Here is a 13733-nt window from a genome sequence, read left to right on the forward strand (position 1 = left end):
ATATTTAGAGGTCCACCTCTAAAACGGTATTATTACAGTGCACCAGATGATTAAAAAGAAGGTAGTTTGTACGGTTCATATTTGTACCTTTTGACGTGTAAACATCACTCAGGTATCAATTCTAAATGTTGCTTCGGTTTCTTTGGTCCTCTTTTAATTTATGACCCAAGCTTTCAGTCAAGAACCACTAAAGGGGACTATTCATTTGTCAGATTAGCTGATTGTAGGCGTCTGCACAGCTTTACCTCCAGGGCGAGAACATTAGCCCAGATTCAAAGTAAGAGGGAAGGTTACATCCTCTGTTTAGTGTGTGTCGCAGAGAACAAATAGCCACAGTAAGATGAGAACCGGAGAAAGTAAGGGAGCCATAATTGTTGGTTATTATTCTAACCAATGCCGCCCTGTGAGTGAGTGTGTTCATGATGGAGGCATAAAAGGACAGACCACTAAACTGGGACGGGTAATGGAGAGTTATGAGGTTTATTTGACTTTTGTTAGTCGTTCTTTTAGTGTGTCTGCGTTCGGGATGACACATTAATGGCATCTTTGTGCAGCATTGATGCTCACGGCAAAAAGACAGTGTACGTACTGGGCAGTTAAAGTGAGTTAATTGAGATTAGCGTTTAAATGTGTGTTTTTGCGTCGACATGGGAGCAAGTGACTTAAGGTTGATGAAGTGACTTTCCCGGCGTTTAATCTCTACGGTTTCCCTGCTGCTTATCCTAATACACAGTGGGAAACACTGGTGTGGTTCTGGCCGCCTTCTACCCCGTCCTCCGTGTGTGTGTGTGTGTGTGTGTGTGTGTGTGTGTGTGTGTGTGTGTGTGTGTGTGTGTGTGTGTGTGTGTGTGTGTGTGTGTGTGTGTGTGTGTGTGTGTGTGTGTGTGTGTGTGTGTGTGTGTGTGTGTGTGTGTGTGTGTGTGTGTGTGTGTGTGTGTGTGTGTGTGTGTGTGTGTTGGTCTAGTCTGCCCTGGTCTGTTCCACATGTGTTTGACATTACTGTGACAAGGCTGCCTAGCCTCTCTGGGGAGATGGAGAATGTCAGAGACTAGAACGGAGAAGCGAACAGCTTCCCAACATCTGATGGAATGAGAAACACACTCGCTGGATGGTTGGCCCGCTGACGCCACAGCGTGGGAGCAGAGCAGAGGGTGGAGGCCAAGCAAAGCCCCAAATGTGTGTGTGTGTGTGTTTCTTTCTTTTCCCTGCGTGTGCACATAACCACTCGGATTCTCAAGAATAAATTATAGTGCATGTACACAGCCTCCATTTCTTCTCTGCTTTTCAGCCATAACACTGTTTTGCAGGAGCACAGGGAAACGGGCTGAAAGCAAACCCATCAAACAGGACCAACTGGAAACACAGAGACTAAATACACAAGGGACTAATTGGGTAACAAGACACAGGTGGGCCGACATGAGGGCAGGCTGGAGGCTGATTGGAGGAAGACACAAGGAGCCAGGCTGATAAGACTTAATACCACACAGGTGATACACAGAAAAAAATAGGGAAAACTAAAACAACAGGAAGTCAAAGCAGGACACAAGAGACAGAAACTACAAAATAAAAGAGGAAATCAACAAAACAAAAACCCCAAGATTGTGACAATTTCCATGCATGCAGAGCAGGTGAGATGCGTCTTAATAACGTGACATTCAAGGGTGAAAACTCACCATTCATCGCAGCATTACTGGAAATGATTTGTTGAATTGACTCTTCATTTTACTAAAATTACCTCAGCACATACAGCGCTGACAAAATTGCACCCTCAGTTATGCATTTCAAAAGGGAGGCACATTACCAGTGCACAGAAATGCTCAATCGTGAACGCAATAGGAAACAAATGTCACAACATTGATGAATTCTCATGTAAAGGATGTACAGTTGAATTGCTGACAGTTTCAGTCAAGAAATAAAAAAGCACTTCCTCCTCCACCCTTCCTTGTCTTGTGCCTATTTCACCTCCTGCTCCCCCTCCTCACCTTTTACTTCCTCGCTTGCCCACTGACCCCTGACCTTCTCCCAGCGGCACCCTTCACCTTCTACCCGCTCCGCTGCGCTGTAGGAAGTGTGTTCAGATCGGAGACGGACACAGGAAGCAGCTGGGCTCTGTTTTAATCAAGCCAAATGGACAGAGAAAATGGGAAGTTCATATCACCACCGCTACCTGATACAATGAATCCCTCCCTTTCCTTCTGCCCCACGCTGAGGACTTTATCACAGGCGTGGAGTAAACAAACACAAAGGAACACAGACTCGAGTTATTAAGGCCTCCACTCCAAAGCAGTCCTCTCTGGACGTCTGGGGAAGTGCTGCGACACAGGAGCATGCAGGCACCGATTGGGAAGGAAGGCTCTCTCTCTCTCTCTCTCTCTCTCTCTCTCTCTGTGTGTGTACAGTATTTGTGAAATTAAAAAAAGCTGTTATCTCCTGGAAACAGATCCTGTGCCACACAGATGGTTCCGTCTCTCTTCAAATGGGAAGCTGAGCCACTGAGTGCCGTTGTTACCAGTTAGTTGTACAGACCTTAATCTCGGTTCCAGCCTTCCTTCCTCTGCCTCTCTCTCTCTCTCTCTCTCTCTCTCCCCTACACACACAAACACACGCCCGTGTAAAGCGCTAACTTCACTAGAAAATGGACATTTCAGCGACTGAGAGGTATTTAAAGTGTAGTGAAAGGAAGGTCAGAGATGTTGTTGATGTGTCAAAGAGCAATGGACACTGTGAGGAGTGAGCCATCGCCTGGCATTTAAAGCCAGCTGGGGTGGTTGTATTTGATGGTTTAGCGTTCTGTCTTTTAAGTGCTACCTCAGAGAGAAATCATCCCATTAGTAATGTGTTCTGACCTCTGTGAGTTACGGTTTAAGGGAGAGGTCTCTGTATACAGAGTAGACTTTCAGAGAAACAGGAGTGTCGTACTTATACTTGAGACAGAAGATCTCAATTTTGCAGGACTGACTTCTGAAAAATGTAGTGTATCAATCGCTTGTCACGGACCTCCTGATCACATCAACATGGTGTTGCAGTGGAATACATTTAGAAGAAAGCATCCCTATTGTTACATGCCTAAGACTTTAAATCTTAATGTGCAGAGTAAAAAGTTGGTAAGAAAGAGAATCTTATTCTTATTTTAGGGTTCATTTTCTTACTTTTGTGTTCAAATTTTAGTTTTCCTGTCCAAATGATAGAACCGTCACTAATTGACCTTTTCAATTAGTGACAATGTCAATGCACATTTATGAATTTGAAAGTTCATACTGGCATATTCTTATAGATTTTGTCATGCATAAAGGGACGTTTCCTTTATAGTGTCACTGTTTGCTGTCCACTGAGTTTGACATGACAGCGGGTCACCCTAATTTGCCAATTAGCACACATAAGCAGCATGTTATTGGCACCGCAGTCGCACTCTTCCTCCGTCCGCTCGCTCTGTTTTTGTGGCGGCGTCCCGTAGTCGGCGCGTGTCCCAGAGGAGTAGCTGGTATTTATTTCGGCAGCTTCCAGCATGAGCTGACTGTGGGCTAAATGGAGAAACTGTCAAGCTTCTCTCTAACCTGTCACATGAATGCACCCCCCCTTCTCCTCTGCCCCATTCTGTTTCCCGGTGGTTTGTGTGTGTGTGTGTAGGTTTGAAACCCTATTGTGTCCTGCAGGATAATACAGAACACCCTACCCATGCCTGGCTAATGTCAGGAGCTATTGTTACTGCTCCTGCAGGCCAAATGAAGAGGTATGAGAGCGCTGGCGGGCTGGGGAGCAGTTCAAGACAGTTTTGTCGGCGCTGACAGCTCCATAGTGACAGAGCAGACATTTAACACTGAATGAAATTAAATACATGGCATCAAGCAGGAGAATGACTAATCTGCTGTTTGTTTTCCTATCTTAGCTGTAAGTGGCAGCTCAGTGTCAGGTTTTTGACGATGCACAATGCACGCGAGCGGGAGACATGCGGAGAAAAACAGGCAGCCACAATTCACACATTACTTTTAACACACACACACACACACACACACACACACACACACAGACGTAAAGAGTCAGGGTTTATGAGGAGGAAGGACAGGGATGCTGCAGTTGCCGTGGTGTGTTGCCAGGGTCAAATCTAAGTCTTTTGTGTTCCATAAATCAGCAGGCAGCAGCGGTGACGTAAGAACAAACAGAGCTGCTCTCTGCTGCAGCTGGCTGGAAGGAGGGAGGAACGGGAGAGAGGAACACAGAGAGGGAAAGAGAGAGCAGGACAGCAGCTGTCAGGCCTCCATCGCACACCTGTCACACAGGAAGTGAGCGCCGGCCACCGTTTCCTGGATACACCTCCTCAAACAGTGCTCCTGGAAGGGATGGAGGGGGGCATCTGCTGTGAGCGGGAGACAGACAGGCAGCGAGACGAACACGCTCACAGATCAATAGGGACATTTGCTAAGGATGAAGAACAAATGACAAATAGCGTGAGGCGTAAACAAAAACACTGAATTTCTCATGCCTTTGTTGCCGTTCTCATGCCTGCTGCATGTGTGTGTGTGTGTGTGTCCAGATTACACACACTTAAGAGGATGTTTGTGTTATCGCAGAGCTCTGTGACAGACAGGTCACTCTGTGGAGACTCCAGTCTAACTCTCCCACAAATACAATAAGCCCACATGCCCTAAACTTAACAGTGGGACATTCCCACGCTTGCTTCTCTCAATCACCCCCCCTCCAACCCCCGACGCACCCCGCTCCCCCTTTCCTCCTGTGACCAATATGAACTAATCCAGATGTAGCGTAGCCGCTCACAGATGTACGCCTAACATGCTCTACATGGCCCTGCTCCTTTCTCCTCTCAGTTCCTCCTCCTCCTCTCCATGCCAAACTGATCAGGACAGGAAGTGATGTCACCGGGTGCTCCAGTGCTGCTGATGAGGCACTTGGAGCTATTGTCTCCGGCGTTGCTTCTCCTCTCGGCCTCCAGAGTGGCTCTGTTGTGGCTGTTGTTGGTAGAGAAGCTCTCCTTTGTTTGTCAGGCTTGTCAGGCTGGGTTCTCGGGAGGCCCCCCTTGCCCTATTCCCAGGCTGCCCTTCATGCTGCCTGTATGCAATTAACAGAGTAATTAAAAGCCTGATGAGCTAATTGGTGCTGGGTGAGGCTGCAGGTGTTTGGAACGGGGAGCTTATTTATCTAAGTGCGGTTATTGTAAACATCTTCTGACGGAGGATGACAGCGGCACATTTTCAAACGTGTTTATTTCCTCAATTGCTATTTAAACTGTGTGGTTATTTTTAAATGTTATTCATTAAGAAACACATCTTTCTCTCTCTTACTGTGCCAATCATCTGCACCCGTGCATCCAGTGGGAAGATGTAAAGAGGCCAAAGTGGCCAATGTGTTGCATTACCTGGTAAACTCAGTAATAGAAGAGATAGTCTCGGGTTGGGTTCACATCGCACATCTTTTAGTTTTCAGCTCATGCAGATCTTCATTACCAATACATCATCAAGATGAACTATGTGATGTCTGATGGTGCGCACGAACTCAGCTCGCCTGAAAGAGGAATGACCAAAGAAAGACTGATCTGATGTTGAAACATTGGAGCCTAAGGCTGAGCTGTCAGCTGGCAAAATTAGGCACATGGCTGACAAGACGAGGAAAAGAAGATGTAGATGAAGGGGAACAAAGGGGAGTTATCATGCTGAGAAGAGGCTACGTGTAAATCCTTCTCTCTGCTCTGCCTTTCTGTCTCTCTGACCCATTCCCAGACGTACATGGGCAGTCACCTCCTCATATAGCTGTGTGTGTGTGTGTGTGTGTGTGTGTGTGTGTGTGTGTCTTTCTTGTCTCATACTTCCTCCCCCATATCTCTCTCGCTCTGTGGCAGCTGTGCTGGTGATGGCTGTGTGCCCGTGGTGCAAGCTGGCTGTGGGGTCCCAGGTGGCCCGCATGACAGTTATTGATGTTCAGGTGTTCAACTCCTCTCACACAGAGACCCTGGAGCCACACACATGCACACGGAGACACAAGCAGAAGCACAATAAACATGCATGCTCTCCGATGTAGTTCACATGCGTACACGCATAATGCGGAATCGTCACGGACGATATAAAAGTAGTCATGCACTTGCACGATTATGCAAACAAACTGCTTATTCCACTATTGCTTCTGAGGAAGAGTAAACAACACGGCAGCAAATACAGCGGAGAGCTCGTGCATACAGCTGCTAGGCTGCCTGGAGAGCAACAAGGATTTCAGTTGTCAATGTGAGATGAAAACAACAAGCCCGTTGCTGTGAAAATGCATGCAGTGTAGTTTGTCTATCTTCCCTAAGGTCCAGACTTTGTGACCACTTTTGCGTGTGTGTGTGTGTGCGTGTGTGCAGTGGGATAGCCATTGTTGGTACCGGTGCCCAGTTCAGTCCTAACACACTCCAGATGTGTCTGGCTAGCCAGGGAGATGTTCTTGGCACAGCTGCCTCGGCTGAATGTCACAAATACTTTCCTTTATTTAGGAATGGCTCTGGGTTAGTGGCTGGAGGGAGGGGAGGATGGATGGATCATGGGGGAAGGAGAGAGGGAGTGAGAAGAGGAGAGGTAGATGAAAAGAACACAATAAATGATTAGCCATGTAGAATGACGGGGGAGGAGGAGGAGGTGGGGGGGGGGGGGGGTGGATGAAGAGAAGGGATGTAGAAGGACACAAGATGGAGAGGGTGGAGAGGAGGAGGAGGAGGAGGAGGAGGAGGAGGAGGAGGAGGAGGAGGAGGAGGGAGCGGCGAGGGAGCTAGGCAGAAACAGCTCCAGTCTAGCATCTGGATTTTATTAGCAGCCGTTGGGAAAATCTGAAAAGGAAGTTTTTTCTCTGCAAGCACGTCGGCAGCAGTGATATGCTGCACATAACCACTTCACTGCCGACGAGAGGAGCCAGGCCCTCCCAAAGGAGAACAGATGGTCGCTAGAACTTCAATACAATTACATCAATAACAGCTTTCACAGATATAAGCACTGTATGACAGGATCCCTGCAGCTCAGAGACAGAAGTACAACTCCTCTACCCTTAGCACCCCACGACCTGGATAAATGGTCTGTAATCCATCCTCACTCCCTGCCTGTCCACAAGTCAGTCTTGTTTTTCTTGCCAGTTTAGCCATTTTTAAAGGAAACGTTCGGGCTTTTGACTTGGAAAAACTGGTGACTTGTCAATGATTTTCTCGTGGTAATCTGATCAAAGACGAGAGGGCATTTGTCAGCGCTTATTAAGGAGGGAACCCCCCGCCACCAGCAGTTTGTTTTTTTTTGTTCAACATGTTTGTTCAGCCGGCACTGCATGTGTACGATCACAGGGATTCTCACGTAACATAGGGCAAAATATGTGTTTGTGTCCACAGCGTGAGCATATGCATCCAGCAAACGTGTGAGCATGTGTGCATACATCTGTGTATCTATTTGTGTGTGTGTGTGTGTGTGTGCGTGTGTGTGTGTGTGTGTGTGTGTGTGTATTCAGGCAGTGCACAGGCCCGTCTCTCACCCTGTCATTAGTGAGGGCTTTAAAGCCTCTGAACTCTAAATCAGCTCAAGATGAAGTGCAGTCTGGGATCTGTCTGCAGAAGCAGCCTGTGTGCTGACATGCAAATACACACACACACACACACACACCTTACCTGTGACACATTTCAGACTTCGCACTGATAACAAGGCATATATCAAAAAATAGAACTATCAGGAAGAAAAAATGCTCTAGCTCAGAGGAAGATGGTGTGTGGGTCGTACCGATGTCAGCAGTCTTTTTCTTTTGAACGGCTGGTAGCATGAGAATGGAGGATGGTGTAGGTGCTGTATCCCCAAATCTCGGTCCAGGGCACAGGGCTACAATCCCCATGTTTTGATACGAAGGCCTGGTGGGAGGCTGGGGGCCAGGGGCTCAGGCTCTGTTTGTGTGGACTCCTCAGCGGCCTGATAGGGAACAGATGTGGGAAGGCAGGCGGCCGGGCAGCCAGCCAGAGCAGCTGGGAGAAATTAAAAACAACAGCATTCCTGGAGACATGGGGAATTACAGTGGGAGGGAGGGAGGGATGTAAGGAGCGAGAGACAGAGGGAGAGTTTTTAGGGCTATGTGGTCACCGTTGAGAGTCTCTGTGGAGTACGAGAGTTTCAATAGACAGGGGAGTTTAAGGGGACTGTTGTGCAGTGGTTAGCTCAAGCTAATACGTTGCAGCTGTATTTCCAGGAGAAGCACAAGCACACATGCACGCAGATATGCATACAGTCAACAGTAGGACGTATGCCAGTGTGAAATGAGACCCAAATGAATCTGAATGGCCCTCTAATGGTTTGTCATTACATGATGGCATTTGTTTGTGTATGCATGTTTGTCTTTGAGGGGTTTGATGAAGGCGTATGTCCATAAATCTCGAACGAGACCCCCCGAATGGCTTTGGAAAGTGAGATGAACCACTGGGCTGCGTGTGTGCAGCAGTAGTACAGTACATGATCTGTGGTTTTGTGTGCCCCGCGGTAACGAATTGTTTTTCATCTTGTTTCGTCATGGCACAAAAGGGGAGAGTAGAAGACGGAGAACGTTTTTAGAACTCAGACAGCCGACGGTTTCTTTGGTGAGCAATCTTTTATCCCGGGTTACATCAAACGTGCAGAAATACAGCTGTTCGTAGAGTCGGAGAGACAGACATCAGCAGAGAAGGTGAGGTAGGTAATGACTGTGTCATATTGTTAACATAACCCTAGCCTCATTTTTGATAGTGGATGTTCGGGACGGACAGCAATGCATCTGTATCCTTAGCAGATCTATTCTCAGCTGTATTGATCCCAATGTGGCGAGAGCAGCTTACAGACCATATCTGGACCTTTAACCACAGGTCTGTTTTACCTTGTGTACCAGTCTCTCTCTCTCTCTCTCTCTCTCTCTCTCTCTCTCTCTCTGTCTCTCGTCGTCCTTCAGCACAAAGCACAATGGGAGCACAGATGGCCACAGATGGGGTTGCAGACCTAGCAGACTTCGTAATGTATTAAAAGTGAAATCCAGAGCACGATGCGTATGTGTGTCCCCTTAGCTGGTCAGATTAAACAGCTGTCTATAATCCCACGTTGGGGAGCAGACAGACAGAGAGGATGGTCCTCTCATCCTTCCCCTCTTCTCCCCTCCTCTCCTCCCGGAGAAGTGACAAAAATAGCTGTGTTGTAAACAGAGAATTTTTATGTCAGCTTCCTGATCTCTTGATCACATGCCGATCCAGGTATTGTTCATTTGGGTGTAACTTCGGACTTTGTCTATGTGGAGACTAAACTGGAACTGGATGAGTATGATTGTTAAGATGTCTCCTGCATCTAAGTCCACATACTGCATGTAGTGGCACAGTACAGTTGATCAAAGAGGAGGTTTAGTGAAACATATGGCTGCCTCCCTACAGGAAGCAACCCACCATTTCGGCAGCACAGAGAGGCTGTTTGTGTGTTTAGGGTTCTTTAGAAGAGAATGACTGCATCTATTTATACCAGCCCTCCCCATCTGCCTCCATCTACAACCTTGTGTGTTTATGTTCAGTGCGTCTGGCATGGGGAAAACAGCGGAGTGCCCCTCGTGTTCTTGAGGATCACTGTGTCAATGGCCCTCGTACAGCACACTTCAGACTGGCACTCTTTAAATACAGACACCAGCTGTTGAACGCATCTATGAGCTCTCAGAAATAGGCTAACACCAAGGACTGAGGCCAACTGAGGCAGGAGTTTTGTGCAGGAAAACACTGCAGTCGGCTCACCAGGAGGACAATGAAAAACAACGTTGGTGACTATAATATATTGCAGGTTTCATAACAATGTTCAGATGTATAAAAGGTGTTTGGCTTTTTGGTTTGGTGTGGTTTTTATCATTTGCAGTATAACAAGGTGTTAACTCTATTAGAGCCCTTTCCCCCTGTGTCATTCGCAGAAGCCCAGTCACATGACAGGGCCACTCTGGCAGTGACCTCTACTCTGTGCATATGAGGATGTGAAGGAAGGTTTATGTTCGGGGTCCACGTTTGAGAGAACAGAGGGAGTCAATTCATTTTTCCTGCGTTACTTTAACAGACAGCTCAAAGGGGGAAAAAGAAAAACAGAGAGAAGGGAGTTATTGAGAATCAATGGATGCCACATCAATTCTACAATGTGGTTTGCATCTGCTTTGCCCAGGCATAGAAGAGAGCCTTCTGTCCTCACCCTTTCATTATGAATGCATGCGTTTACTACACTTAATGGTGTGTGTGTAGCACGAGTGCAGAAAACACACACCTTTATGTATTGATACATTGTATAAAGCCGTGCTGCTTACTGTATTGATCCCATTGTTTTTCATTGTACAGTTGTTACACACATGTACAGGACTCTGTATTTATCATAAATATCTCTCTCTATATATCTATATATAGTCTGACTTTTGAATGCAGTTGTGCCCATGACCATGCCCACTTTATGTTGAAGACACACTGCATGTATAGACAGCATGGGGCCCTCTGACACAGATACAGAATGCCGGGAACGGTCCTCACACACTCGTGTGGCCATGAAACATCCACCCCGTGTCATGTTTTCTCCTCATGTCGCTTGCTGTCCCATCCATTGCCTTCACGCCACTTGCCTTGTTTGGTGCTGGCAGGGTGTCTGGCAGAGGACAGTCAAGCTTCTGGTAGCAGGACGGAGCGCTGCTGAAAGCCCGTCCACGGTGATGGACAGCAGCAGATCCAGCTGCACTTGTCACTGGCTGTCAAGCCGGCTGTCTGAACTAAGGGACGAGAGGGGACAGGCGGGGAGGAGTGAGGAGTGTGTGCATGTGAATGTGTGTCTGGGGGTTGGAGGTTACAGTGCAGGGGCACTGATTGGGATGTCAGAGCTACATGGAGTGTGTATATGTGAAGGAGAGAGAGAGAGAGAGAGAGAGATGGGGGGGGGGGGGGGTAACGGGGGAGGGGAGAATCTCAGTCAGCAGCAGCTGAGCGAGTGAGCAGGTGTTACTGTATGTCTCCCAGGCCCATGAATCTCCAACAAGAGACACAATACAAGTTTGGATTCATTTCCACTCCCTGCATTGATTTGTTTGGGTTCTTTTCATGGGGCGCTTGGTTTAAGGAAACAATCGATGGTTCCCAGGTGAAAATATCACTGGTCTGCCACAGCTGTCTCCACTTTGAAAGTATGATTTATTTTTCATGCTGGAACTCCAAATTCATTACCTGTCTTTTTTTTCTCCCCCTCCTCCCTTCAACTCACAGGTAGCGGAGTGCAGAAGGTTGGAACAATGCCAGATTCACCTGCGGATGTGAAAACCCAGCCCAGGTCCACCCCACCCACCATGCCTCCTCCACCCCCGGCTGTCAGCCAAGCAACCAATCGCAATGCTTCATTCACCCCGGCTACCAGTAAATCAAGTAAGGATCCTTTTATTCTTGGCCTATTTTCTGAGATTAATGCCACCTTAAGACATCTTTATATTAAACGACCATCCTCTAGAGGCCCCTTAAACTATTTAGCTGCACCCAAGTGTTTTGAGATATAACCCGATCGATTTTAAATCAAAATCATGATTTTGTAGTTAGGACGATGTTAAAAATCGTAAAATCGATTTTTCAAAAAGTTAAAGTTCTGCACTTTATTCATTCATTTTTGTTTAATGGACACACCTTAAGATACATGTGAAAGTGAAGTTTTTCTCTTAATCCCAAAGGGATTGTTTTTTTTTGTTTACAAGAGGTCTACAAGAAGATAGCATGGAGCAAAGCCAGATGGCAAAAGTTCATTAATTGTTCTTTATATTAATCCCTTGAGGGATTTTTTGTTTAATAAGAGCAAGGTTTGCACTCAAATCCCAATGGGGAAATTATTTGCAAAATGTTCAATAAAAAACAGCATATTTGAAATTATTTCTTTGCCTTTTGTCATTTCACAAAATAATCGTAATCGAAAAGCGGATTTTGAGAGAAGAAAATCTGGATTTTATTTTTGGGCAAAATCAAACAGCCCTAACCTGAAGATGATCCTTGGATGTCAGCCAGCAGTTAACCAGGCAGGTGTGAGAAAAACAGTGAGCTGATAGGTGTGCTGAACCAGCGACCCATTGCTGGAACATCTTCTGTGCTTACTCATATCACAGTAAGCACTAGAGAAGATAGCCATTGATATGATTAGCTGCAAATCATACTTCTCTACAGACCTACCATGCATATTTAAGCATAGATCTGGAAAAAATGTGTAGGTCAAATGCCAGGTTAAATCTGTACTAAAAATAAGGGCAACAAATGGACAGGAGGTTAATACACGTATCATATATTAGAATCTCTCTCTCTCTCTCTCTCTCTCTCTCTCTCTCTCTCTCTCTCTCTCTCTCTCTCTCTCTCTCTCTCTCTCTCTCTCTCTCTAATTAAATTAAGCGCTGCCACAAGTTAAAATACAATGATTCACCCAACCTTCTGTTATAAATTACACAAATCAATACATTTTTGGAGCTGTAAGGCATCAACAATGGACCACACGGTCACTTGTCCCTCTTAGGTCAACTGTCATGGACACTTTAGATGCTTGCGTAAAGACAGAGAAATGTCAAATATGTGTTTCTTCCCTGTTCTGGTGAACAAGTGTTGGAGTCACTTGTGTGTCAGGTGTGTGACTCTGCAAGCATCTCTATGTGTGTGTGTGTGTGTGTCTTTTGGCGTGCTGAATGCCCTTGCTAGTGGGACAAGTGTCTTTTAGCGCATGTGCGAATGCGGCTGTGGCGTTGTGTGTGCATGTGTGTCCGTGTTGTTTACCAGCTGGTTGGGCGGCGATGGCCAGGGTGGCGTTGCGGTGTGTAGACTACTTTCTTCCCTATATAGCAATGACAGGCCATGTTGTTTCACCTGTTGTGGCGGGTGGTCAGCAGTGCAGCTCTCTCCTTGCACCTCTCTCTAAAACCAGAACACAAGTGCTGCCTGTTAGGATCACATGGGTTAGTCCATATGTGTCCAGGCCCTCGACCCACAGATTAGAGCAACGAGCACGCCTGAGAGCAACGTCGGGAAGTGGACTACTAAAAAACTGAAGTGTGCACAGTCTTGTTTTCAAGTGTGAGTACAGGGTATAGTGTTAAAGTACACAATGGCTCACTGCGGGGTCCAGTAAATACATTTTGAGAAGATTAAATTGCTGCAGCTGTTAAAAAATGTATTTTCGGATGCTGTGCTCAGTGTAAGTGCTTACATATGCTGCTATAATGAAATACAATCATCTAATTAGCCATGTCATACACAGACTACATGAATTACTTAATCTGAGAGAAAACTATACTTGAAATCATGAGTTATTCAAACACAGAAAAAATGCACACAAATGTATATTTAAAAAAAAATATGACTCTCCAGTGAGCCAGGAGACGGAAAAACATTTTCATAACAGAACGTTATGTTTTGACACGTAAATCTTGTACGATGCAGCATCTGGCTCCGATATGAAAATATACCAGGGGAAAGGTCAAACCTGTTTATGTGTGTGAGCTATTTGTGCATTTGTGAGTTTGAATATGTGAGTGATTATATATGTGTATGAATGCTTCGTCTATTCTGAACCTTAAAGCTGCAAATCTACTTTCAGCTGGTGGACATGTGTAGGGCCAGATTTAGCTACACACCTGCTATTGGAATAAAAGTAACACAGGCCGCAGGACTATTTTTGGCTCCTCTTTAACAAGTTCCTCATATAGTTGTGTCCTAGTGAGTGAGTGAGGGGGAGAGGGTGAAGAGCAGGGAG

General features: G+C 46.2%; 1 protein-coding gene across 7 annotated transcripts in view; it reads left to right on the forward strand.

Annotated features, from left to right (window-relative positions):
* Nucleotides 1-13733, forward strand: part of cbfa2t3 (CBFA2/RUNX1 partner transcriptional co-repressor 3) — a 50574-nt gene that overhangs the window by 20608 nt on the left and 16233 nt on the right. For all 7 annotated transcript variants that reach the window (XM_084006183.1, XM_084006181.1, XM_084006180.1 and 4 more), the window contains one exon: nucleotides 11228-11383. In XM_084006183.1, coding sequence (XP_083862309.1) covers nucleotides 11228-11383 — 156 coding nt within the window. The remainder of the gene's footprint in view (nucleotides 1-11227; nucleotides 11384-13733) is intronic.

Source organism: Eutrigla gurnardus (assembly GCF_963514095.1).
Source record: "Eutrigla gurnardus genome assembly, chromosome: 1".
NCBI classification, from domain to species: Eukaryota; Metazoa; Chordata; class Actinopteri; order Perciformes; family Triglidae; genus Eutrigla; species Eutrigla gurnardus.